Consider the following 22,653-nt stretch of genomic DNA (forward strand, 5'->3'; position numbering starts at 1 on the left):
AGATTCCGGTGGATTCATTTTGATTTTTGAAGGGAAAAAAAAAATAATTCAAATACAAACATATATTTGATGTCTATCTGGAGGCACAACCCCAAATATAACCAGTTTATCATTTTAGTCCAGGTCTATAACTTTTCTGCCACCCGGAAGTATCTTGGCGATTATTGTTGACAAACACACGAAATCATCTATTGTTGGTTAATTTCCTTCTTCAGGCCGTACCCTCACATCCTGTCCACGCCGCCCGCCCCGTCCATGCCAGCGTACGCGGGCCAGCCGCAGTTCAGCAGCATGCAGCAGTCCACCGTCTACACGTACTCTCAAACGGGACAGGCTTATGGACTGTCTGGCTATGGTAACAAGAGACAAACACTGATTTCACCACGGAGTAAAATGACAGAATTGCATCTTGTCTTTTATTTGTTTTTTACATTAGACCTGGGTGTGATGCTGCCAGGCATCAAGACGGAGAGTGGGTTGGCCCAAAGTCAGTCTCCTCTCCAAACAGGCCTCAGCTACAGCCCCGGCTTCACCACGCCCCAGCCCGGCCAGACGGCCTACTCGCCCTACCAGATGCCAGGTCGCTACCTAAAAAAATTTTTTTTAAAACTCAGACAAGGGCTTCCTCTGTTTTTTCCCCCCTTAGTGTCTTTTGGGTTCTCCTTCCAGGTTCAAGTTTTACCCCTTCCTCAGGCCTCTATGCCACCAACAACTCAGTGTCCAGTCCCGCCAACTACACTGCAACTCAGCAGGTACCGCCAACCTAATTACAGTGGTACCTTGACTTACGAGTGCCCCAACTTATGAGTTACAAGCCATTGCATCGTTGCAAACCAAAATTTTTGTTATAAGCGAGTTTTAGATATGCGACAGCTCGAGTGAAGAGGGGAAAAAAATGGAGCAATCAAGGTACTGTAAAGCCCGCACATGTGGGCCAGGAGAGCCACAGTTGCAGACTTTTATTGTACGACACAAACAGTCAAACATACTAATACAAAATGAGAATACACACAAGGAGCTCCTGTAGGCCACAATTCACACCCAGACGCTCATACTGAAATAATCGGCCAACTTGCTTTTATACTAGAACACCAATAATTTTGACATGTAGAGTGGACCTAGTATTGAGATTTGTGGAACACTACCAGTTTTCTATTAAATGGCAGTAATTATGACATATATGTAGGTTATGATGTAAAAATCTGTGGGCCTACTATTGAGCCTTGTGGAACACTACCAGTATCTAGGAGGAAGTCCTCGTTTTTGACAGAGTTCCTTTCCAAAATGTTTGTCAAAAGTTTAAAACCACGGCCATAGCGGAAATACAGATGCAAACAATTTAGTATTCTTTAGCTTAGCTTTTTTAGCAGGTCTTTGTCTCTTAACTCTGTCCAATCATCATCACCATGGTGACTTAACAGTACAGAGAGCCTTAGAGCAAATAAAAATGAAAGGAAACAAAGCAATTGTTCCCTACTTCTGCTTTAAAAATAAATTTTAAAATCCTAAATATGAACTTTCCCACACAAGCTTCCTTGGCAGTCGTCAGCATCGAAGCAGATGTTACGTGAACGGATCCAAGCAACGTCATTGGGACGAGCTAAAGCTTTGTTTTTCCTCAAAGGCACATTTGCAATAGCAGTTAAAACAAAAAAAAGTATTTTTACAGACGAGGAAATCAAATAATACAGTGACTTTACAATAGGGACACACAGACTTTGTTGGGAATATGTGGCCATGTCTGTTGGATGGATTGTATCTTTGGCAAGAAAAGGGCTTCAAATGGGGGTTTTAAAGTGTGTGTTTGTGTGGCACGCTCTAGTTTACAAAGCCTCAAAGATTTAGAGGGAGGACTCGTAAAAGCGCCTTCTTCACTGGGCCAGTTAAAACCATCAAACTCAGGCTTTTGGAAGTCCAAATGAAGGGAACACGAGATAACAGCGAGGGGAACACTATCTTGTTAAAAAGACACACAACATCCCTTGTGATCTTGTTCTCTCTGCAGGAATATCCCTCGTATACAAACTTTGGCCAAAACCAATACGCCCAGTATTATTCCGCCTCCCCGTACGGGACGTATATGACCCCCAGCAGCATTGACGGCAACGGCACCACCGTCGCCGCCTACCAGTTGCAGGACCCTACGCCTGGAATGACGGGCCAGGCAGCAGAACTTCACCCAGGTGCGTGGCTCCGTGGTCTGGTTTCCTTCCATCTTATGTGACGCTTAAACAAGGGGTGAGCAAACGTTTGTGCTCAAGGGCCATTTGATTTTTAAAAAGGACAGGTCATTTGTAGATGAGATTATATAAAAAAAAAAAAAAAAAAAGAAAAAAAATTGTTAAAATGTCAAAGTAAAATGGTTTACTTTAATAATGAAATAATGAATTCTCATTTTTCATTGGATTATGTTTAATTATTTAATTTAGTGAACATGCAGTGGCATAAATGGTCGCTTAAAAAACAACAACACACGATATAGCAAAGATGCGATACAGTATCGCCGGGTGTTCATAAAGGTCAAGAACTTGAGAGGAAGGCTTTACAAATAGTCGCTGTCAGCCAGAAACCCCGTATGTCCGACTATTTCACAAATTTATACTATTGGTCTGTCCCAACGTCATCAGTTATTTTTATGCATTATTAACCACCTTAACTGTTGAAAATATCTTGAGAACAAACCTATTAACTCTCTTGAATGTTTACAGTATCTGTCAAAGAAGTGTTGTAAAACTCCAACCTCACTCAGCGGGAGACGCGCGGCATTGTCGCCTCAAATTTGAAAGTCTGGATGTTTTTTTTAGATAATAACGAGTGAAATTAGTTTGGTTAGATTCATTGGAGTAAGTCTGTTTTGTTAAAAATGGATAGCTGTAATGCTTCGGCGCAGAAGGAAGCGTAAGGTATAAAGGTGCAGTTTGTGTGCAGATTCATTTACGCCTATCACACTGCTTAATCATCTTATTGTTGATTTATTGCATCACTCATGCTCTTAGACCTTTGAAAAAGAGTTTGGGGAAGATGTTTTGTGAAGTATCACAGGCTTTTTGTTTGGGGGTGCTGATGGTGGGGGGGTGTTCTTCCGTGTGTTCCAATACCTTTGCCCATCTAGTACACGTGCAGACCTGCTTTTTTTCCCCTCGCTGTAGTTTATCTTGGCTGAGCTTATGGTAAAAGAGCTTATCGTTGCACTCTCACTCATTCTCTTCTTGTGCCTTTCCACCCCCCTCATTTCCCCCACTCTGATTGAGACATAACAATATGAGAGGCCAAGCTCGGTCGGGTTCGAGTTACCGCAGTGTGGTGGGAAGCATCTGGCCTTTGCTGGATGTGTGGGCACGCATGCAAATATACTGTACAGTAGATTTGGACAGTATCTTAAAAAATAAATAAAGAAAAAAAAAAATTAATTCGCCATTGTCTGACTTGTTTGTTTGCAACCTGAAGGGGACTTTGACACGGTGCAGAGGCCTTCCACACCCATCAAGGACCTGGATGAGCGAGCGTGCCGGAGCGGTGGATCTAAGTCGCGGGGCAGGAGCCGTAAGAACAACCCCTCGCCTCCGCCAGACAGCGACCTGGAGGTAATGTAGTAGTGACCTTAAACATCACTTACCTGCTTTTATACGGCCACCATTTCCTTTAATCCACCCCCTGATGAAGTGTATTTTTAAAATTGTTTTATAATGTTTATATTCCCTTTGTTTTTGTAGAGGGTTTTTGTGTGGGATCTGGACGAGACCATCATCGTCTTCCATTCTCTGCTCACAGGCTCCTACTCACAGAAATACGGCAAGGTAAGACACTCAACCTTCCAACATTTCTTGACTCACATCGAGTAATAGTAAGCCACCCCCTAATACCACAATTGCAATTATAGAAACCATCAGCAATATAACAGCACACAACTGTGCTACGAACATCATCTGGTGCAGTACAGAATCGATATTCGTCTAATATGGCAAAAACAAACTTTTCAATAAAACACATGACACTCGAGATATTTCATGTGCACAGATCGTTACAGACGTGTTTTGCTAGACGAACAGTTTGCTGACATGATCGAGGGTCAGTGATGTGACCATGTGAGGACGAATTTGAAATCTGATTGGTTAAAGAAACAGTCCCATTGGTAATACAACAGAGTTGTATGTGCCAGCACTACTGTGATGGCCCTGGGCAGATCAGATTGACATGGCAACACAAAGTGGTTGAAATCTGATTGGACAGGGGAAAAAAATCTAACGTCCTAATGTACTGGAAGCCGTGCAGCCAAGAGAAATGCTACGAAATGAAGAGAATAGACTGTTGAGATAAATGAATATGGCAAATATTAACATTTAGGTTATAGCACTTAAGTGTGGATGCAGCACTTGTATCGGATCTGTGTGTGTTTCCTTTAAAGAAATGCTCAATACCAAAGGACGATAAGACAAGTCGAGTCTTGGCTCAAGAGTGAAGAACACTGCGCGTTCTGCCTCGCTTGTAAACAAACGAACAAACGGGTCGCATGATGTCATCACTACAACACGTCCTGATAAGTCGACTTATCGTCTCCCAGTTGGGAGCTGGCCAAAAATTTGCACGAATGTGCCTGAATGTATGCCTTAAAATAAGAGCATTGCGCCCCCCAAACCCCCACTTGTATGAGATATAGTGGCAGCTGTGTCTGTTCACACCTCTCCCAAAATAGTGTTTACGCTGTTGGCATAGCAACCACAGGACCCGAGTTGCCTCTCTCACACAGGCCGCTAGGATGCATTGGCTCAGTATAACGTTTCCCTTTTTATAAGGACAAATAGAGAGGAGTGCAACTCTCATACTGTGTCGTAAAGTTTCTGTCCACCCTGTCATTATGGGATAACTGCCTTAAGAAACTGATGTTTTCAGTGACATCACGACCAGCATTTTCTCTTTCTTCAATGGAGGCTTGAAACAGTGGATAGTTGCAGAAGGAATATTCATACTTATCTTTCATCATTTTTATCATATTATCTGTAGTCAGGTGTCACGCTTAACATGTCCACTCCGTCATAGTGAAATATCAATTGATATGAAAACCTTTTCAGAAATTCGAAATATATTTGCTAAACAGTACACAGTCCGCTTGCGAACTGAATCCTTTTAAGTGAAGGTCCACCATGTGCTCATTAAATGCCATTTGAGCCTAACTGCGAGGTGCAAGCGAGCTTCAGATTGCAGGAGCGAATGCCACAACATCCGCCCAGCATCCCACGTCTTGCTCACAATTTGAGATCTCTTGTCATGTGGCAAAAATATTTTAGCATTAGCTGGTCTCAGCATTCGTACCCATTCAATCCTCAAAGGGGATGAAGACATACTAGAACACATAATGGAGCATTCCCTCGCTTTGTATGTCACTTTCTCACACTTGGGAATGCCCAACCTCTCTCTGTCTCTAGCCCACTTTCACTCTCCCGTCTGTTGGCTTGCTTCTATTCTGGTGCACTGACAGCCTCCACCCCCCTGACCTATCGCGCGTGATGGTTTTTGCAGCTGAGCCTCACACACACATAGCAAGCCAAAGGGAATGTTGATGGGACAGAACAAGTGCAACCTGTCTGTCATCGTCTGTGGTGATGAGCGTGTGTCTCTAAATCTTTTTTTGAACCAAATTTTAAAAACTGTTATTTTGTCCCCGCTGAGGACCCTCCTATGGCGGTCACGCTGGGCCTGAGGATGGAGGAGATGATCTTCAACTTGGCCGACTCGCACTTATTCTTCAATGACTTGGAGGTGAGGCGCTAAAGTACACTTGTAAACTGGTTTTGGTTCCGACAAATTGTTGAGTTTAACGTGACAATGAGCAACAGCCGCATGCTGCAACAAAGCCACTACTTCCACCAAGTGGGGAAATGTGAAACTACATTCATCATGCGGGAATTTTAAGTCCTACAAATGTGTAATGCATTTACACCACACTATAGATGGATTATACGCTAGTGAAGGTTTAAGATTAAAGTTAAGGTAAAGAGTTAGTCCAAGAGATTGTAGTTCTAGTGCATACACTCATCTGTTATTTTTATTCACAACGCGTAATACCTGTACTTACCATTTCAATGTGATTTTATAGTTTAGTCTGTTTTTGAACTAAATTATTGTGTTGGAGTTGTCGGGTTTTGCGATTATATGACATCAAAGACCTCTTTGAAAGACGTTCTCAATAACTAGGATTTTTTTTTTCCCAAAAAAAATCCCTCTTAATTAACTTACAATAGCCCAAATAAAAAAATATTAGCGTTGCCCTGGAACCATAAATAAATACAAACTAATTTTACTCAATTTACAAAAAAAGGAAATAGTCTGGTTTTGCGTTTGAACTCTTCAATTGTTCAATGTGTCTGTATGGTGTTCCCTAACAAGCAGCTGAACCGCAAAATGGGTCGTGTTTTTTTTTACTTCCAAGGACACACACTTCTGTGCCTCCCCGTGACTCTTCCAGTCTCTCTGTAACTTTGTTGCAAACTGCTATAGATGCTGATGCTCTGAGCTCGAGTATTGACTGAAAATGTAATAAAGTTGTAATTTTCAGAGAAAATTGTTAGAATCTTAAAAGGATCAGTCTTATTTTGGGTGGGGGAGGGTTGGGTATTATGAGAAAATAATATATAAATACAAAAAATTTAAGTTCAATATTAGAGTATTATTTTGCTAATATGGTCATATTTGTCAGAACTTTTGAAATCTATTTTTGTTAGTAATATTCTTTTCAGAAATAAATGTGCAATATTACAATAATTAAATTGTTATAATCATTAAGTTTTTTGTTTTTTTTTAACTTGGAATCTTAAAGAATAGTCTTCAAGGGGAAAAAATCATCTGTGTATGGGAATTTTGAAATGGAGTAATTGTTTTTTTTACTGCTCTTTAACTGTGATCAAATACTATTGTGTCATGTGTGTTTGCAGGAGTGTGATCAGGTACATATTGATGACGTATCATCTGATGACAACGGGCAGGACTTAAGGTGAGAATAAACTCCTATTGGTATCAATATTATTGCAGTCTATTGGCATATAATAATAATAATAATGTCAAAATTATGAAATGTGCACATTTTAACTAATTGAATATGTTGAAATTCACTAACCCCGCGACCCTAGTGAGGATAAGCGATATGGGAAATGGATGGATGGATGGAAATTCACTAACAGAGTCAATTTAATGTAAAAGCCGATTGTAAGCTGTTCTAGTTAAGACTAATTCAACATAATTTTTTTTGTTCCAGTGGAGCCAGTCTTTCCTTGAAATAAGACATGTCATTATTATTATCAACAGTACTTACAGTTTTGCAACTGATGGCTTCCATGCAGCTGCGACCAGCGCCAATCTGTGTCTCGCCACGGGCGTCCGCGGCGGCGTCGATTGGATGAGGAAGCTGGCCTTCCGCTACCGACGTGTCAAAGAGTTGTATAGCACTTACAAAAACAATGTGGGGGGTAAGACCAGCAGACAGATTTGTACTAAGGGGAGCAAGGGGATGCCTATGTTGAGCATTTATTATGGACGCAACATTAAACTTACCCTACAGCAGAGATTCACTCTACATAGACTCAAATATAAAAACATCTTTATGAACCTTTTTTTTGTTTACATTACCCGCGCACGTGATTCCTCGATGTCCTAATGCGTCCACGTCATGTCGCAGGTCTGCTGGGTCCCGCTAAGAGAGACGCCTGGCTGCAGCTGCGAGCCGAGGTGGAGGCGCTGACCGACTCCTGGCTCACTCACGCCCTCAAGTCGTTGTCCATCATCAGCTCCAGGTACCACCTCCTGCACGCTGCTCTGGAATTGTGAGCGTTACAGTACTGAAATGTGCTGTGGTCCCACAGGAGTAACTGCGTCAATGTGCTGGTGACCACGACGCAGCTCATACCGGCACTGGCTAAAATTCTCCTCTATAGTCTCGGCTCCGTGTTCCCCATCGAGAACATCTATAGTGCGACAAAAATAGGTAAGACGCCTGAACAGTATGCAACTCAACTGGAGGTTGGACAGCGATGGCAGCTGGAGACGAACTGTGGTCGCTATGGTAACAGCATCACAACCTAGTAGACAGAGGAAAATATTCAAGTTGTTTGCACTTTTAAACATTACTCTTAAACCGTCCAAACTCACTTAAAATGATAACACCAAGGTAGTAAATATAAGTAGCGCAACCAGTCTAAACTCGGGTGAGACATTTGCTGATTTAAGACATGTACAGACACATGCACAGTAACGCCTGTATCTTAACTGGATATTAGATGGGACATTGGTCGCTATGGTAACAACTTGAGGAAATAATGAAAAGCAACACTTGGTGATAAAACTGTACAGCCAGTCCCAAGTCCATTGAGATATAAGCCGATTTAGGTCACAATAACTCATTCACTGCCATTGACGGCTGTTGAAGTCAAATATCCATGTTAACATGGAGGACCATTAAAACCTACACCTTAACTGGACAATGGGTGGGAAAATGGTTGCTATCGTAACAACTTCACTTGGGCACACTATATAGATAAAAAGAAGTCGTGATTGGAAAAATAATGAGAAGGAAAACTTGGCACGAAAACTACGTATCCAGTCCAAACTCCATCAACAAATCAGGCGATGCTGATCACATGACCTCGACACGGGACAATGCTGTGTTCTGATTGGACACCAGTGCGTAAATAGGAGTCTCACTTTTTGAATTAAACTACCTAACTAAATAAAGGTTTTGACACTATTCTAATTTGAGGTTTGTCTGTATAATTAAGTGTAATTTGAGCAACTTTATTTCAAAAGTGTTTCTCAAACTGGTAGACCTTCGCATTAATCAGACCCAAAGAAGTAGCTCTCACTTTAAAACAAAATAGGTAACCCCTGCTCAACAGTATATGCACTTTAATCCAAATGTAGCATGTTGAAGTCATCAGCACCTTGTATATTGTGAGTAAAATTAGTTGTTGTTTTTTTTATAAATTGAATAATCACCCAAACAAGGAAAAGCTGTGAAAGCCATTCTACAGAGGCGGGAGTAAGTCACATACTGTATGTGCAAATCACAAGCTAGTCTCAAGTCATAACCTTCAAGTCTTAAGCAAGTCCCAAGTCACTGTGGGAGAAAAATCAAGCAACTCACCACTAAATTTTAAGTCGAGCAAGTCATTACTTGGTTTAAGGAAGTCGCAAGTCAAGTCAAACAATTTTGTTCCAGTCACAATATAGAGTGGTAATAAAATGTTTTTTCACAATTGTTTCCCTCATAAATCATAACACTAAAAAAAATATTCACACCTTATAAAAGTTAAATGAATAACAACTGAGATTATGATTGATTGAATTTATTGCGCTGAATTGTTTTAAAGTTGTATTTTAATTTAACTGGACTTTATTTCTGAACAAACTATGCTCTGTACTTTGTGATGACAGCCTTGGTTCTTGGGAGAACACAATTCAGCAAAAGCCAAGACTGTTTTCTGTTGGTCAAATATAATTGGATGTGTACCTAATGGGCTAATGGAGAAAGAAAGAGATTCATAATTAAGGGAATAATACATGACATAAAAATGTGGCCATCCAAAAAGGTTATGTGAACAAAATCTGCATTCCTTCTGGGTCCTCTACTTTAATTAAATCACTCAGTCGGGTTTGTTAATTTATTTAGAAGCACTGACTCTGTACAACTGACAATTGTCATTAGATTAAAGGTTATGTTTCATATGTTATGGTCTCAATTTTCAAAACAAAGTGCAGACAGCTTTATTTACAGCGTTTATATCAACGGTGAAACTTCAATAAACATGTTCAGTAGTATGAAAATTATATTCACACATAGCTACTTACAATTTGTACTGTACTTACTAATAGTGGAACGCACTTTTTTTCAACATTTTTATCACCGTGATCGTAATGCAAAGTGATCCCATAAAGCAGACCTATAACGCACCTGGCATCTTCTAGCGCCGACTTTTTTGTCATGCCCGCAAATGTCTCTGCAACTTGTTTAATATCCACAACGCTAGCAACGCCGCTTCATTTCTGCACTCTGCGGTTGGCAGTATATTTCAGGCGCTACTTTCTACTCTACAGTGCATGAGCGAGAGAGGGGGGAAAAATAAAATGAATTAATGAAATATGAACTGAAACGAAAGAGTCGGACAATTATTATAAACCGTCCCACCCCTAGTTATGTTACTTAGCTGTACTAAAACGTTCACAATCGCATAATTTTAATCGGCCCAAACCAGCTTATGAAACGTAATGTTTGACCAGCTAGCTAAACTGTTAAATTAGCTTACCTGTCTTTTTGAGTTTTTAGTGACGGATGAAGTTCGATGTCGTTGTTGTGTCTTTAATGCGCGAGTTGCAAGCCATGCAGGTTGCCATCCTCTTTTCAGATTTCATCGACAACATAATCCTTGAACTCAAATTTTATTATCTTTGGAGCTCCTTTCCATCGTTGTTCATGCAGGTGGCTACGTCATACTGGCAAGTGCGCAACAACGCAGACTGTGTTGCCAGGTTGGCCAGAATCCATCCATCCATCCATTTTCTGAGCCGCTTCTCCTCACTAGGGTCGCAGGCGTGCTAGAGCCTATCCCAGCTATCATCGGGCAGGAGGCGGGGTACACCCTGAACTGGTTGCCAGCCAATCGCAGGGCACATACAAACAAACAACCATTCGCACGCACAGCCACACCTACGGGCAATTTAGAGTCTCCAATTCATGCATGTTTTTGGGATGTGGGAGGAAACCGGAGTACCCGGAGAAAACCCACGCAGGCACGGGGAGAACATGCAAACTCCACACAGGCGGGGCCGGGGATTGAACCCGGGTCCTCAGAACTGTGAGGCTGACGCTCTAACCAGTCGGCCACCGTGCCGCCAGGTTGGCCAGAATGTCCCCCCAAAACATCGCTGTCTTTCAAAAGAAAAGGCAAACTGTCTCAATTAAAATACATATTTCTAAACAAGATGACTTGTCAAGTCATGTAGTCAAGTCAAAGTCAAGTCTCTTGGCGAGCTAGTCTCAAGTCAAGTCTTTCTCAAGTATTTGGCAACAAGTCGCAAGTCATAAAACTGCCACTCGAGTCGACTCGAGTCAAGTCATTTGACTCGAGTCGACTCGAGTCAAGTCATTTGACTCGAGTCCCCCCATCTCTGCCATTCTGTGTCTCCAGGCAAAGAAAGCTGTTTTGAGCGTATAGTGTCCCGCTTTGGCACTAACATTACATATGTTGTGATTGGCGATGGCAAGGATGAGGAGCATGCAGCCAGCCAGGTAAAATGACTTTTCTACTCCTTTTGTTTTCACCCAACCCCTTCTTCCTCCTTGTTTCTTCTGCAGGAAAAGAGAGTTGCTTTGAGCGCATAATGCAAAGGTTTGGCAGGAAAGTAGTGTATGTTGTAGTGGGGGACGGTGCGGAAGAGGAGCAGGCGGCCAAAAAGGTAAATGGACCTCGCCACCTGTGACCCCGCCCACTTGGCACAGTGTGAGCGCTCTGATTGGATGACGCCTGCCTGTCTTTGCTCTAGAGGTTTTTACTGGTGGTCCTTGCTGTGGATGGGTTCTTCCAAGTCTGTACAATTACTGTCAAAGATTGGTAAAACCTCCCAACTCCAACACAATCCCATCGGTGACGCCGGTTGACTTCCAAGTTGTTCTAATTTAAAATCAATTCACCCCATAGGGAACAATGTAAGCAGAATTAATTCATTCCGCACTGAAACAGTCACCTATGGAAAGCTGAGCATTTTTGCCATATCTTTCATATCCAGCTTAAGGTCCATCTATTATAACCCCGATTCCAATTAAGTTGGGACGTTGTGTTAAATATAAATACAAACAGAATACAATGATTTGAAAATCATGTTCAACCTATATTTAATTGAAAATACTACAAAGACAAGATATGTAATGTTCAAACTGATAAACTTGATTGTTTTTAGCAAATAATCATTAACTTAGAATTTTATGGCGGCAACATGTTCCAAAAAAGCTGGGACAGGGTCATGTTTACCACTGCGTTAGATCACCTTTTCTTTTAAAAACATTCAATAAACGTTTGGGAACTGAGGACACTAATTGTTGAAGCTTTGTAGGTGGAATTCTTTCCCATTCTTGCTTGATGTACAGCTTCAGCTGTTCAACAGTCCGGGGTCTCCGTTGTCGTATTTTACGCTTCATAATGCGCCACACGTTTTCAATGGGAGACAGGTCTGGACTGCAGGCAGACCAGTCTAGTACCCGCACTCTTTTACTACAAAGCCACGCTGTTGTAACACGTGCAGAATGTGGTTTGGCATTGTCTTGCTGTAATAAGCAGGGGCATCCATGAAAAAGACGTCGCTTGGATGGCAGCATATGTTTCTCCAAAACCTGTATGTACCTTTCAGCATTAACGGTACCTTCACAGATGTGTAAGTTACCCATGCCATTGGCACTAACACAGCCCCATACCATCACAGATGCTGGCTTTTGAACTTTGCGTCCATAACAGTCCGGATGGTTCTTTTCCTCTTTGGCCCGGAGGACACGACGTACACAATTTCAAAAAACAGTTTGAAATGCGGACTCATCTGACCACAGAACACTTTTCCACCTAGCATTGGTCCATCTTAGATTAGCTCCGGCCCAGAGAAGCCGGGGGCGTTTCTGGGTGTTGTTGATAAATGGCTTTTGCTTTGCATAGTAGAGTTTCAAGTTGCACTTACGGATGTAGCGCCGAACTGTATTTACTGACATTGGTTTTCTGAAGTGTTCCTGAGCCCATGTGGTGATATCCTTTACACATTGATGTCGGTTTTTGATGCAGTGCCGCCTAATGGATCAAAGGTCACGGGCGTTTAATGTTGGTTTTCGGCCTTGCCACTTACGGGCAATGATTTCTCCCGATTCTCTGAACCTTTTGATGATATTAATGGCCGTAGATGATGAAATCCCTAAATTCCTTGCAATTGTACGTTGAGGAACATTATCCTTAAAGGTGAACCTCGCCCCATCTTTGCTTGTCAATGACTGAGCAATTCAGGGAAGCTCCTTTTATACCCTATCATGGCATCCACCTGTTCCCAATTAGCCTGTTCACCTGTGGGATGTTCCAAACAGGTGTTTGATGAGCATTCCTCAACTTTCTCAGTCTTTTTTGCCACCTGTCCCAGCTTTTTTGGAACACGTTGCAGTCATAGAATTCTAAGTTAATGATTATTTGCTAAAAACAATAACATTTATCAGTTTGAACATTAAATATCTTGTCTTTGTAGTGTATTCGATTAAATATAGGTTGAACATGATTTGCAAATCATTGTATTGTTTTTATTTATGTTTAACACAACGTCCCAACTTCATTGGAATTGGGGTTGTAGTATGAGTTTGCCTTCACTAGTATGAAAACTCATTGCACATAAAATCTTTAAGCTCACAATGTTGAAGGTAACATTTCAACATTCGTAAAAGCCATGCAGGTACGAAGAGGTGTGAACCTTTGTATGCGAAAATAATGTAAAACTACTCAGTCTTGGAAGATGAATGACAGGATTCGTGGAGCGGGCCAGAGGTGTTTGCAGGGGGGGAACAGCACCATCTAGTTGTCAATAGATAATTGTTGGAATTAAGTGTAGCTTAGTAAGGAAGACAAATCACTTTCCCAGCATCTACTTTCTAAAATGTGCGTAATTCACATTATATTGCTCACATTGTACTGACCTTACTTGCTGTACTTACCTTCGCGTAGTTGAAGTTCTATGGTTTTAAAAACCCAAAGTAAAACAATCCTAATTTCGATTCTCAGTGAGCTGACGTCACCTATGATGATAATTTGAAGTCCAAATTAAACTTTTGCTGCATGTTCCGACTTGGGAGGTTCCAGTTTAAACAATGCTTGTGTTAGCCGTGAGGTTTGCAGGTTCTTCGCTACTTGCAGCATGTAGTGCAAGAAAATATGTACAGTTCATGCTTTCCAGTATACTTCAGGGAATTAATCCTGATTTAGTTGGTAGGTGTTGGGAGTAAGCATTTTAAGGAAAGTACTGGATTGCTTTTTTGGCCAAGGTTAAAAAGAATTTTGAGGAAAAGTCATCAATTTAGATTTTTGGCAGTTATCATTACAATCTGAATTTTGAAAAATATAATCAGAAGCACAAAAAAAACATTTTTCCATCTTAAATTTATATTTTTCCTATTCTAAACAAAATACACATTCCAAAATCCATTTTAATTTTTGTAATGGATTCAGAATTTCCCCCCTAACATAGTTTCCTTAACATGTCAGTATTATTGATGGCAAGATTCAAGCATATGCAGCAGAAAGATGTGGCCACTTGACAACAAAGCAATTCTTACCTCCTAATGCTGTTCTGCATGGATTTCGTTTGCAGTGTTTGTCTCATCGCTGGTATTTAGCTGCAAACTCATTCTTTCCCTCCCACTAACTGTCATCCAAAGCACAACATGCCCTTCTGGAGGATATCCAGCCACTCTGACCTGCTGGCGTTACATCAAGCACTGGAGTTCGAGTACCTGTAACTGTTCAAAATAAGGACTTGTCACAATGGACGTGCGCATACCTTTTTGTAAAACTATTTAAGAAGAAACTATACACTGCAATTTTATTTTTTTTCCTCAAACGCCTGGATTTACAAACTGAATGGTCTTAAAAGCAGCAATGGAGGACTGAGAGGTGTTCCGAGAATCCACACACACACAAAAAGGACTGTCCAGACTTAAAAGCCGGAGGTCTCTGTACAGACAGCACGTAGCCACGCCAGCTGGTTTTTTGCGTTTTCCTTTCTGGTCCGTCCGATGCAGACGCCTGTGTAAATTATTTGCAATAAAAGTGAAGGGCCGAAGTGTGGGTGATGTGTTGAAGTTTTTTTTTGGGTGGGGTGTTGTTTTGGTGCGGTGAATGGGGTTGTTGAGTATGCGCAACATGTGTTGTGCCTTAATGTGTTTTCATGTCTGTTCTTTTCAAAAGTGTAAATATTAAACGAGGATAAATATTTGGGTGTTGGCTTTGATTGTTCACTACGATCAGAATCAAAATGTTGACTTCCTAGGGCCGCATACAGAAAAATCGACAGTTGCAAAGAGCAACTTTGAAATCCAATCCATCAAGTTTATATTAAACAGCTCCCAAGGTGTGTTTAACAGTTTTTATTTGGAATGGGAACAATAGGAACGCTTCTTCAATGTCTTAGTCAAATAGTTTTTTGTTGGAAAAGTGGAATTGTGGGAATTTTTATAATGTGGAAAATAGTTCTCAGAATGTCTTGAATTTTCTGAAAATTTGGATCAGTTGAGAAATGTGCAATGAATGTCAAAAAGAGGGGCAAATAAACCAAATTGTGCATAGTAACATGCTCTTCAGCATTTACACAATGAGTATTAAAGGATACTTTTAAAAAACGAGACAAGATTTTCAGTTTCAAACTTTTATTGTCTTTTACTTCTTGGCTTTGAAGTATTCCTCAATGACATCCTTGGCTTGAGACTCCTTGCCATAGTCCTGTAGTGGGAATTCAAAACAATGTCAAAAAAAAAAAACTCAGTCCAAATTAAGAGGTGGGCTGTTACGACTGTGGTGCACTTTGCGGTAGCCGGCAGTGCAAGTCGCGGTGGGACCCTGACAATGCTAGACAAGAAGGCACCCAAGTTCAAATGGAGACTTCAGAGCTATGCAGGCACCGTTTGCCCACAGGTTGTTGCCATTTTCAGGGACCCCAGTCACCACATTTGAGGTGACGGGGCTCGTACCGTGGCGGTCCTTCTAGCCAGTTAAAACAACAGCTGCATGGCACGGCAGGGGCACAGCACCTGGACTTGACTGGCATAGGAAGCTTGACATAGGTCACAGTGGTGATTGTCGTGATACACAGGTACAGTTGTACTCCCCCCCCCCCCCCCCCCAAACACTGACATGAGTTAGTCAGTTAACACTGGTTTGGTTATCTAATTTCAATTAACTGGTACAAAAATAATTATTTGATACAAATAACAGTTCATCTACAGTGGGTACAGAAAGTTTTCAGACCCCCTTAAATTTTTCAGTTATATTGCAGGCATTTGTTAAAATAATTTATGTTCATTTTTTCCTCAATGTACACACAGCACCCCATATTGACAGAAAAAAAACGGAATTGTTGAAATTCTTGCTGATTTATTAAAAAAGAAAAACTGAATTATCACACAGCCAGAAGTATTCAGACCCTTTGCTGTGACACTTCATATATTTAACTCTGGTGCTGTTCATTTCTTCTGATCATCCTTAAAATGGTTCTACACCTTCATTGGAGTCCAGCTGTGTTTTATTATACTGATTGGACTTGATGAGGAAAGCCACACCCCTGTCTATATAAGTAAGACCTTACAGCTCACAGTGCATGTCAGCGCAAATGAGAATCATGGAGGTCAAAGGAACTGCCTGAAGAGCTCAGAGACAATTGTCATTCTGCTGCACTTAAGGTTCCTAAGAGCACAGTGGCCTCCATAATCCTGAAATGGAAAACTTTTGGGACGATCAGAACCCTTCCTCGAGCTGGCCATCCGGCCAAACTGAGCAATCGGGGGAGAAAAGCCTTGGTGAGAGAGGTAAAGAAGAACGCAAATATCACTGTGGCTGAGCTCCAGAGATGCAGTTGGGAGATGGGAGAAAGTTCTAGAAAGTCAACCGTCACTGCAGCTCTCCACCAGTTGGGGCTTTATAGCAGAGTGCCCGACGGAAGCCACTCCTCAGTGCAAGACATGAAAGCCCACATAGAGTTTGCTTAAAACAAATTTAAAAAAAAAAAACACCACCTGAAGGACTCCAAGATAGTGAGAAATAAGATTCCCTGGTTTGGTGCGACAAAGATAGAAATTGTTGGTCTTAATTGTAAGTGGCATGTGTGGAGAAAACCAGGCACTGCTCATCACCTGTCCAATACAGTCCCAATAGTGAAGCATGGTGGTGGCAGCATCATGCTGTGGGGGTGTTTTTCAGCTGCAGGGACAGGACTACTGGTTGCAATCGAAAGAAAGATGAATGCGGCCAAGTACAGGGATATCCTGACAGAAAACCTTCTCCAGACTGCTCAGGACCTCAGACTGGGCCGAAGGTTTAAGGTGGTCTGAAAACTTTCCGTACCCACTGTATGTCAGAGACCTATAGTGACAGTCGGAACAATGAGATGCTCTTCCACTAGAGGCGGAAGGTCCAATTTACCTACCTTTTTGGATAAGCATCCGCCCCTTGCCATTCATAAAACAAAATAGCTTAAGTGTTGAACTGATAGGACCCACATTTCACAACAAGTACATATGTAAGTAAAATGATATTTGAGTATATATATACTTTTTATGAAATCTTTATAACAGTTAATTATGCTTAGTGGCTGAAGCACTACTGGATGAATAAGCCTCAATGACTTATTATATGCTGATTAATTTTTTATTTTTATTTTTTTAAGTAGATGGGCCGCAACTTTTGGCTACAAACACATTCTGCCACAAATACTTCAGTTTTACGGGATAGCAACAAGAAACATACTTTTTTTTTGCCAACCTTCCTATTATGTCTCTTTGGTACACCAAAGATCTTTATGGGTTAATGTGATTCAATTCATACCTTTGTCAAAAAGATCCATTAAAAAAATAATAATAAACAAATAACTAGGAATAGCCCCACCCATTTTTTATCTTAATAAAATTAAATAAAAAAAATATTTTTAAGTTTAAAAAAAAAAAAAAGAGGATTATTCATAGTAACGAGAAGTTGTGGGTGTAGTGTGGCTCATTACCTTGACGACAACGCAGCTGCAGCCCACCACTTTACGGGGTTTGCCCTCTCGGTCAATCTTGCACAGACCAACCCACTCGCCAAGCTTCTTGTTGTCATCAACCTGCGAGACAGAACCCGCACGTTGTAACTTGTGTGCCCAACGAGTGGAATAGAACAGAAGGGCAGCAATTTGGCTGCATCTCAGACACAAATTGGGTAACAGTGGCAAATGTCATCACGGCTTTCAGTAGAGGGAGCCAGATTATCATCAGCGATGCAACCAAGGGCCTTAAAAACAAAATCTCCAGAATTTCCATTTTAGTTGCTAATTTTTTTTGTGAGAAGTTACTAGTCATATTTTTGAAAAATAGTCACCTTAGCGACCTGCCTACCTGCGACTAAATCACCAATTTGGCTAAACTGACTATAATTAAGTAAACTAGCTCCCTTATTCGCAGCCATGTTGGCATAAACAGTAAATGTCAGTGGGGAAATGCTATGAACTATGGGAGCTGCTCAGAAGAAGAAGAGGAGAGAGAGAGAGAGAGAAAAAAAAAAAAAAAAAAAAACCCTAAACATATACATATGAATAACACTGAAATCCATTTGTCACCCAGCCCTACCAAATACATCTTCAAACTTTATTGGACAATTTCTCCATCAAGATCTACATCAACTTTCAACATAGCAGCAAGCAAGAAGACACCTCACCTTAATCAGGTTGATCTGATGCTCGGCGCAAAGGGCCTCCACTAGCTTGACGTACATGGGCTCGTCGCAGTTGGCGGCGAGGACGCACAGGTGGGCCTGGCGCCTAAATGAAATTCAAGAGTTGTAAGCATTGCATCCATGAAATTAAAATGCTAAACACCCAAATATATATTTTTTTAAAGCCAACATCTCAGACAGAATTGGGTAACAATGGCTTTTCTCCTCAGGGTGGTCAGTAGAGGGAGCCAAGATATCATCACTGATACTTGCAGAGAGTTAAAATAGTGGCACCTTGACCTACGAGTTGAATTTGTTCGCGACCACGCTCGTAACGCAAATCCGTCATATCTTGAATCAACTCTCCCCATCGAAACAAATGAAAATGCCATTTATCCATTCTTGGATGCGCTAAAAACATTTTTGTAACATGCTTTTTTTTAAAATAAAACTGCACTCTATAGTGCTGTAGTGTATAAAAACATAGTAATAATTAAATACAATTTAAAGTTCTTGAGTTTTTGCAGCATTTTTTACTTCATACTATTGCACTGCTCCTAGTTTGCACATCAGGGCTAACAGTGACAGTGTAATAAATGCATAATACCATTGCATCTAAGTTGCAGTAATATTAGTCGTTTTTCTCTGAGCATAATGAATATATGCCTCTCGGCATTGCACACAGTATATGTTTACTTTTCCCCCCCCAGTGATTTAAAGGTTTATAACTACTGCAAAATTGAAGCTAGTTTGGTTAGCCTGTTTTGGCTTTTCGTATTGTGTTGAAATTAAGCTAACAGGCTTTTGTAAGACTGGTTTTGTTAGCTACACAACTAATTTGTTAAACGTTTAGTTTTACAGTCGATGTTAATGGGGAATGGCAAAAAAACAGATTGAAGCGTACACTTGGTGCACTTTTTGTAAGAAATGTTTGCTACCTGCCAAACAACACACTCAGGGAGGACAATCGACACCCGCTTCATCTCACCACTCATTTTCATAGGACCCAAGATTAGAAAAAAAAAAAGCTCAAGCACAAGTCAAATTTTTGCTCGCAATGGAAAAAAAAAAAAAAAAAAAAAAAAAACAACACAATGACCGCTGGTGGCTCAAAAAAACTCCTGAGTTGGGGACACTCGTAAGTCAAGGTACCAGTATACATTTGTAAACGCGTTACGACATACTTGTCCAGGGCTTTGGCAGCCTCGCGGATACCGCGGGCAAGGCCATCATTGATGAGTGCGGTCTTCAGCACTTCAGGGAGCGCGGTGTTGACATCCATCACACCTCCGGCGGCAACGCTGTCACAGAAGAGGGGGACAACATCAACAAAAATAAAATATAAAACAATCAATAAGTTGGTGGTGAGCTTCCAGCTTGTCAGAAGAGGTTTATCACCCATTGGAGAGTGAAGGGGTATCCGACAAAAGATTAAAAGTCATCATTCAAGCATGTAGGAGCTCAGTTGAAGAGAAATGGTTAATCTTTGACATTTTCCAGAAAATTAGCATTCCCCCACTATATAGCAGTTCATAGTTCACACCCCCACTTAATGTTCAAGCAATAATTTTATAAAAAGGGGTTTTTACAGTATATAGGCAAGTCTGAATTCAGAGTTGCACACCTTCAGTGTAGTACTGAGGTATCCTGAAAGACATGCAGCATAACTATTTGCAAGATTCCCAACAAAACTCCAGCAAGTGTCTTTCCCACAGAACAGAGACAAGATGCCTGCGAGTATTAATCTGGGGTCTGTTTACAGACACTTCCAAAAGTATTGGAACTGCAAGGTCAATTCCTTTGTTTTTGTTGTATACTGAAGACATTTGGGTTTCAGATCAAAAGAATATGAGACAAAAGCTCAGAATTCCAGTTTTTATTTCATGCTATTTACATCTTGATGTGTTAAACAACTCAGGAAAGAGAACCTTTTGTTTGAAGCCACCCATTTTTCAAGTGAGCAAAAGTATTGGAACATGACTGATGGATGTTTCTCGTTGCTCAGGTGCTGCCTTTTACAGATGGATTGTTTAAACAGGTAGTGCTTGTTTTTGGCTTTCATCTGTGAAAACTGCATTTGCTGTTAAGCAAACATGAAGACCAGAGAGCTGTCTATTGGAGAAAAGCAAACTATTTTGAAGCTGAGAGAAGAGGAGGATCATTCAGAGCTACTGCACAAACATTGGGCATAGCCAATACAACAATTTAGAATGCCCTAAAAAAGAAAGAACCTAGTGGTGTACTAAGGAACAGAGATTGAACGGGTAGGCCAATGGTATCAACAGCAGTCGATGACAGAAACATTGAGCGGTGTGAAGACACACCCAAAGACACCAGTCAGTGACATCGCTCCAAACCTCCACAGGCCAGGGGTGACGGCATCACAATCCAATGTTCGAAGAAGACTTCAAGAGAAGAAATATATAGGCCATACCACAAGATGCAAACCACTCATCAGCAAAAAGAATCAGAAGGCCAGATTGGATTTTGCAAATAACTACAGATGAGCCACACACGTTTTGGAACAAAGTTTTATGGACTGATGAGCAAGATTAACATCTACAAATGTGATGGAATGGCCAAAGTATGGAGAAAGAAATGATCTGCTTATGATCCAAAACACACAAGCTCATCTTTGAAGCGTGGTGGGAAACTGATCTTAAAGAGTGATAACAGGTACTTAGGAATATTTTTTAAAAAGTGTGATTAAAGCGTTGTTTGTCTATATCACAGATTTTCTAATGCAGGTTGGGACTTCAATGTATCCTCGGCGTTCAACGGGGGTTGACAGTTTCTGCAATAAAAATGAGTATCCATCACACTGCGAAAAACGTAATAAAATGGTTAGTAGGAAAGTGGGAATTAGTATTTTTCCATCCCTTTACACTCCCCACCTATAACTAGTAGCGCTATATACGTACATATTGCCATATATTAAGATTTGTTGTCGCTGCATGTTAGCGACGCGGGTAACACACACGACAAACAACTTCGTTAAAAATACGCAAAGAAGCCTCTCAGTTTAAATGAAGCAATACCAGTGGAAGGAGGTAAAACACAACTATATATTTAGTACAGCGCATATACACGTTACAGTCATAATGGCTCAGTTAGTCGATTCCACATGAGAGCGACAATATGCTTACCCTTCCTCGGCCATTGTTGATTAGGGATGGACGGCGGACCTAAACTTCTGTAATAAAGCACAAACAACATATAATAGTTCATTTCCATCGCCGATTAATGGCTTTCAGCATGTAACAAAGCAGGATGGTAGCGAATTTGAGCGGATTATGTCTGGCAGGTGAGCAAACGCACCCCTTCCTCCTCTCGGTTAGCGGGTAAAGAGGACGTCATAAATCGGCGACACAGTTTTAATGCAGCAAGGAAGGCCCTTCAATTGACAGCGTCCGAATACTGCCTGTTTAATTTTCATATTCTATTCATGAATATGAAACCAAATCGCGACTTTTCATTATTTGACATAACAAGAAAATGTCTACGTTATTAATTCTGAATACAAATATACTCTAATCTCTACGTAATATTACCCGTAGGGCTCTATGCTGGCTATTTGCGTTCACCTCGCTTTCTTTAAAAAAAAAAAAAAGAGAAAAAAAATAATTTGCTGTTTTGATGCAAATATAGTGAAACTTGCCAATAGTGTGGATTTTTGTCGGAATTTCCGACTTCAGCTCTTCAAACATATCAATAATATACTGTTTAAGTCAAATTCCATCATTTAACTTTATTTGTGATCGACAGTCGGATCGGTGCAGCGTCTGCAGTGATGCGGACTTTGTATCGATCCGTTGTGGTAAAGAAGGAGCTAAGCCGAAAGGTGAAGCTCTCGATTTACCGGTCTATCTACGTTCCTACCCTCACCTATGGTCACGAGCTGTGGGTCGTGACCGAAAGAACGAGATCCCGGATACAAGCGGCCGAAATGAGTTTCCTCCGCAGGGTGTCCGGGCTCTCCCTTAGAGGTTATCCGGGAGGATCTCAGAGTATAGCCGCTGCTCCTCCGCATCGAGAGGAGCCAGATGAGGTGGCTGGGGCATCTGATTCGGATGAGGTGAGGTGTTCCGGGCAAGTCCCACCGGGAGGAGACCCCGGTGACGACCCAGGACACGCTGGAGAGACTACGTCTCTCGGCTGGCCTGGGAACGCCTCGGGATCCCCCCGGAAGAGATGGATGAAG

At 41.2% G+C, this 22,653-nt stretch overlaps 2 protein-coding genes and 3 non-coding genes across 10 annotated transcripts in view; 1 reads left to right on the forward strand and 4 right to left on the reverse strand.

Moving 5' to 3' along the window:
- Positions 1-14,990, forward strand: part of eya4 (EYA transcriptional coactivator and phosphatase 4) — a 58,832-nt gene extending 43,842 nt beyond the window's left edge. For 4 of the 6 annotated variants that reach the window (XM_061753441.1, XM_061753443.1, XM_061753445.1 and 1 more), the window contains 13 exons: positions 216-355; positions 437-580; positions 670-752; positions 2,006-2,183; positions 3,448-3,584; positions 3,714-3,797; positions 5,668-5,757; positions 6,930-6,988; positions 7,300-7,460; positions 7,670-7,784; positions 7,854-7,975; positions 11,339-11,439; positions 14,435-14,990. In XM_061753441.1, coding sequence (XP_061609425.1) covers positions 216-355; positions 437-580; positions 670-752; positions 2,006-2,183; positions 3,448-3,584; positions 3,714-3,797; positions 5,668-5,757; positions 6,930-6,988; positions 7,300-7,460; positions 7,670-7,784; positions 7,854-7,975; positions 11,339-11,439; positions 14,435-14,515 — 1,495 coding nt within the window. In that variant the 3' untranslated portion in view covers positions 14,516-14,990. Of the gene's footprint in view, positions 1-215; positions 356-436; positions 581-669; positions 753-2,005; positions 2,184-3,447; positions 3,585-3,713; positions 3,798-5,667; positions 5,758-6,929; positions 6,989-7,299; positions 7,461-7,669; positions 7,785-7,853; positions 7,976-11,171; positions 11,273-11,338; positions 11,440-14,434 lie in introns of all 6 variants that reach the window. The other 2 variants (XR_009785395.1, XM_061753442.1) reach the window with 2 other exon arrangements.
- Positions 14,991-15,404: 414 nt separating this feature from the next.
- On the reverse strand, positions 15,405-21,875 carry rps12 (ribosomal protein S12). The gene is made up of 6 exons (XM_061753446.1): positions 21,771-21,875; positions 21,599-21,645; positions 19,637-19,753; positions 18,456-18,558; positions 17,764-17,865; positions 15,405-15,494 (listed from the first exon to the last, which is right to left on the reverse strand). The coding sequence occupies exons 2-6, from the start codon at positions 21,610-21,612 to the stop codon at positions 15,432-15,434; spliced, it is 399 nt and encodes a 132-aa protein (XP_061609430.1). The 5' UTR covers positions 21,613-21,645; positions 21,771-21,875; the 3' UTR covers positions 15,405-15,431.
- On the reverse strand, positions 17,940-18,023 carry LOC133468761 (small nucleolar RNA SNORD100). Its single transcript, XR_009785571.1, has one exon. It is a non-coding gene; the product is annotated as a small nucleolar RNA SNORD100 (small nucleolar RNA).
- Positions 18,640-18,722, reverse strand: LOC133468760 (small nucleolar RNA SNORD100). Its single transcript, XR_009785570.1, has one exon. It is a non-coding gene; the product is annotated as a small nucleolar RNA SNORD100 (small nucleolar RNA).
- On the reverse strand, positions 19,828-19,903 carry LOC133468757 (small nucleolar RNA SNORD101). The gene has a single exon (XR_009785567.1). It is a non-coding gene; the product is annotated as a small nucleolar RNA SNORD101 (small nucleolar RNA).
- Positions 21,876-22,653: the final 778 nt, after the last annotated feature.

The sequence above is a fragment of the Phyllopteryx taeniolatus genome, chromosome 18 (assembly GCF_024500385.1).
Source record: "Phyllopteryx taeniolatus isolate TA_2022b chromosome 18, UOR_Ptae_1.2, whole genome shotgun sequence".
Classification (NCBI taxonomy): Eukaryota; Metazoa; Chordata; class Actinopteri; order Syngnathiformes; family Syngnathidae; genus Phyllopteryx; species Phyllopteryx taeniolatus.

Excerpts from the sequence above, each read along its gene's own strand:
- rps12 (XM_061753446.1), bottom strand. Across the intron at positions 18,559-19,636 it reads GCTGCCAAAGCCCTGGACAA|GCGCCAGGCCCACCTGTGCG; the intron begins GTATGTCGTAAC and ends AATTTCATTTAG. Across the intron at positions 17,866-18,455 it reads ATCAGATCAACCTGATTAAG|GTTGATGACAACAAGAAGCT; the intron begins GTGAGGTGTCTT and ends TCTGTCTCGCAG.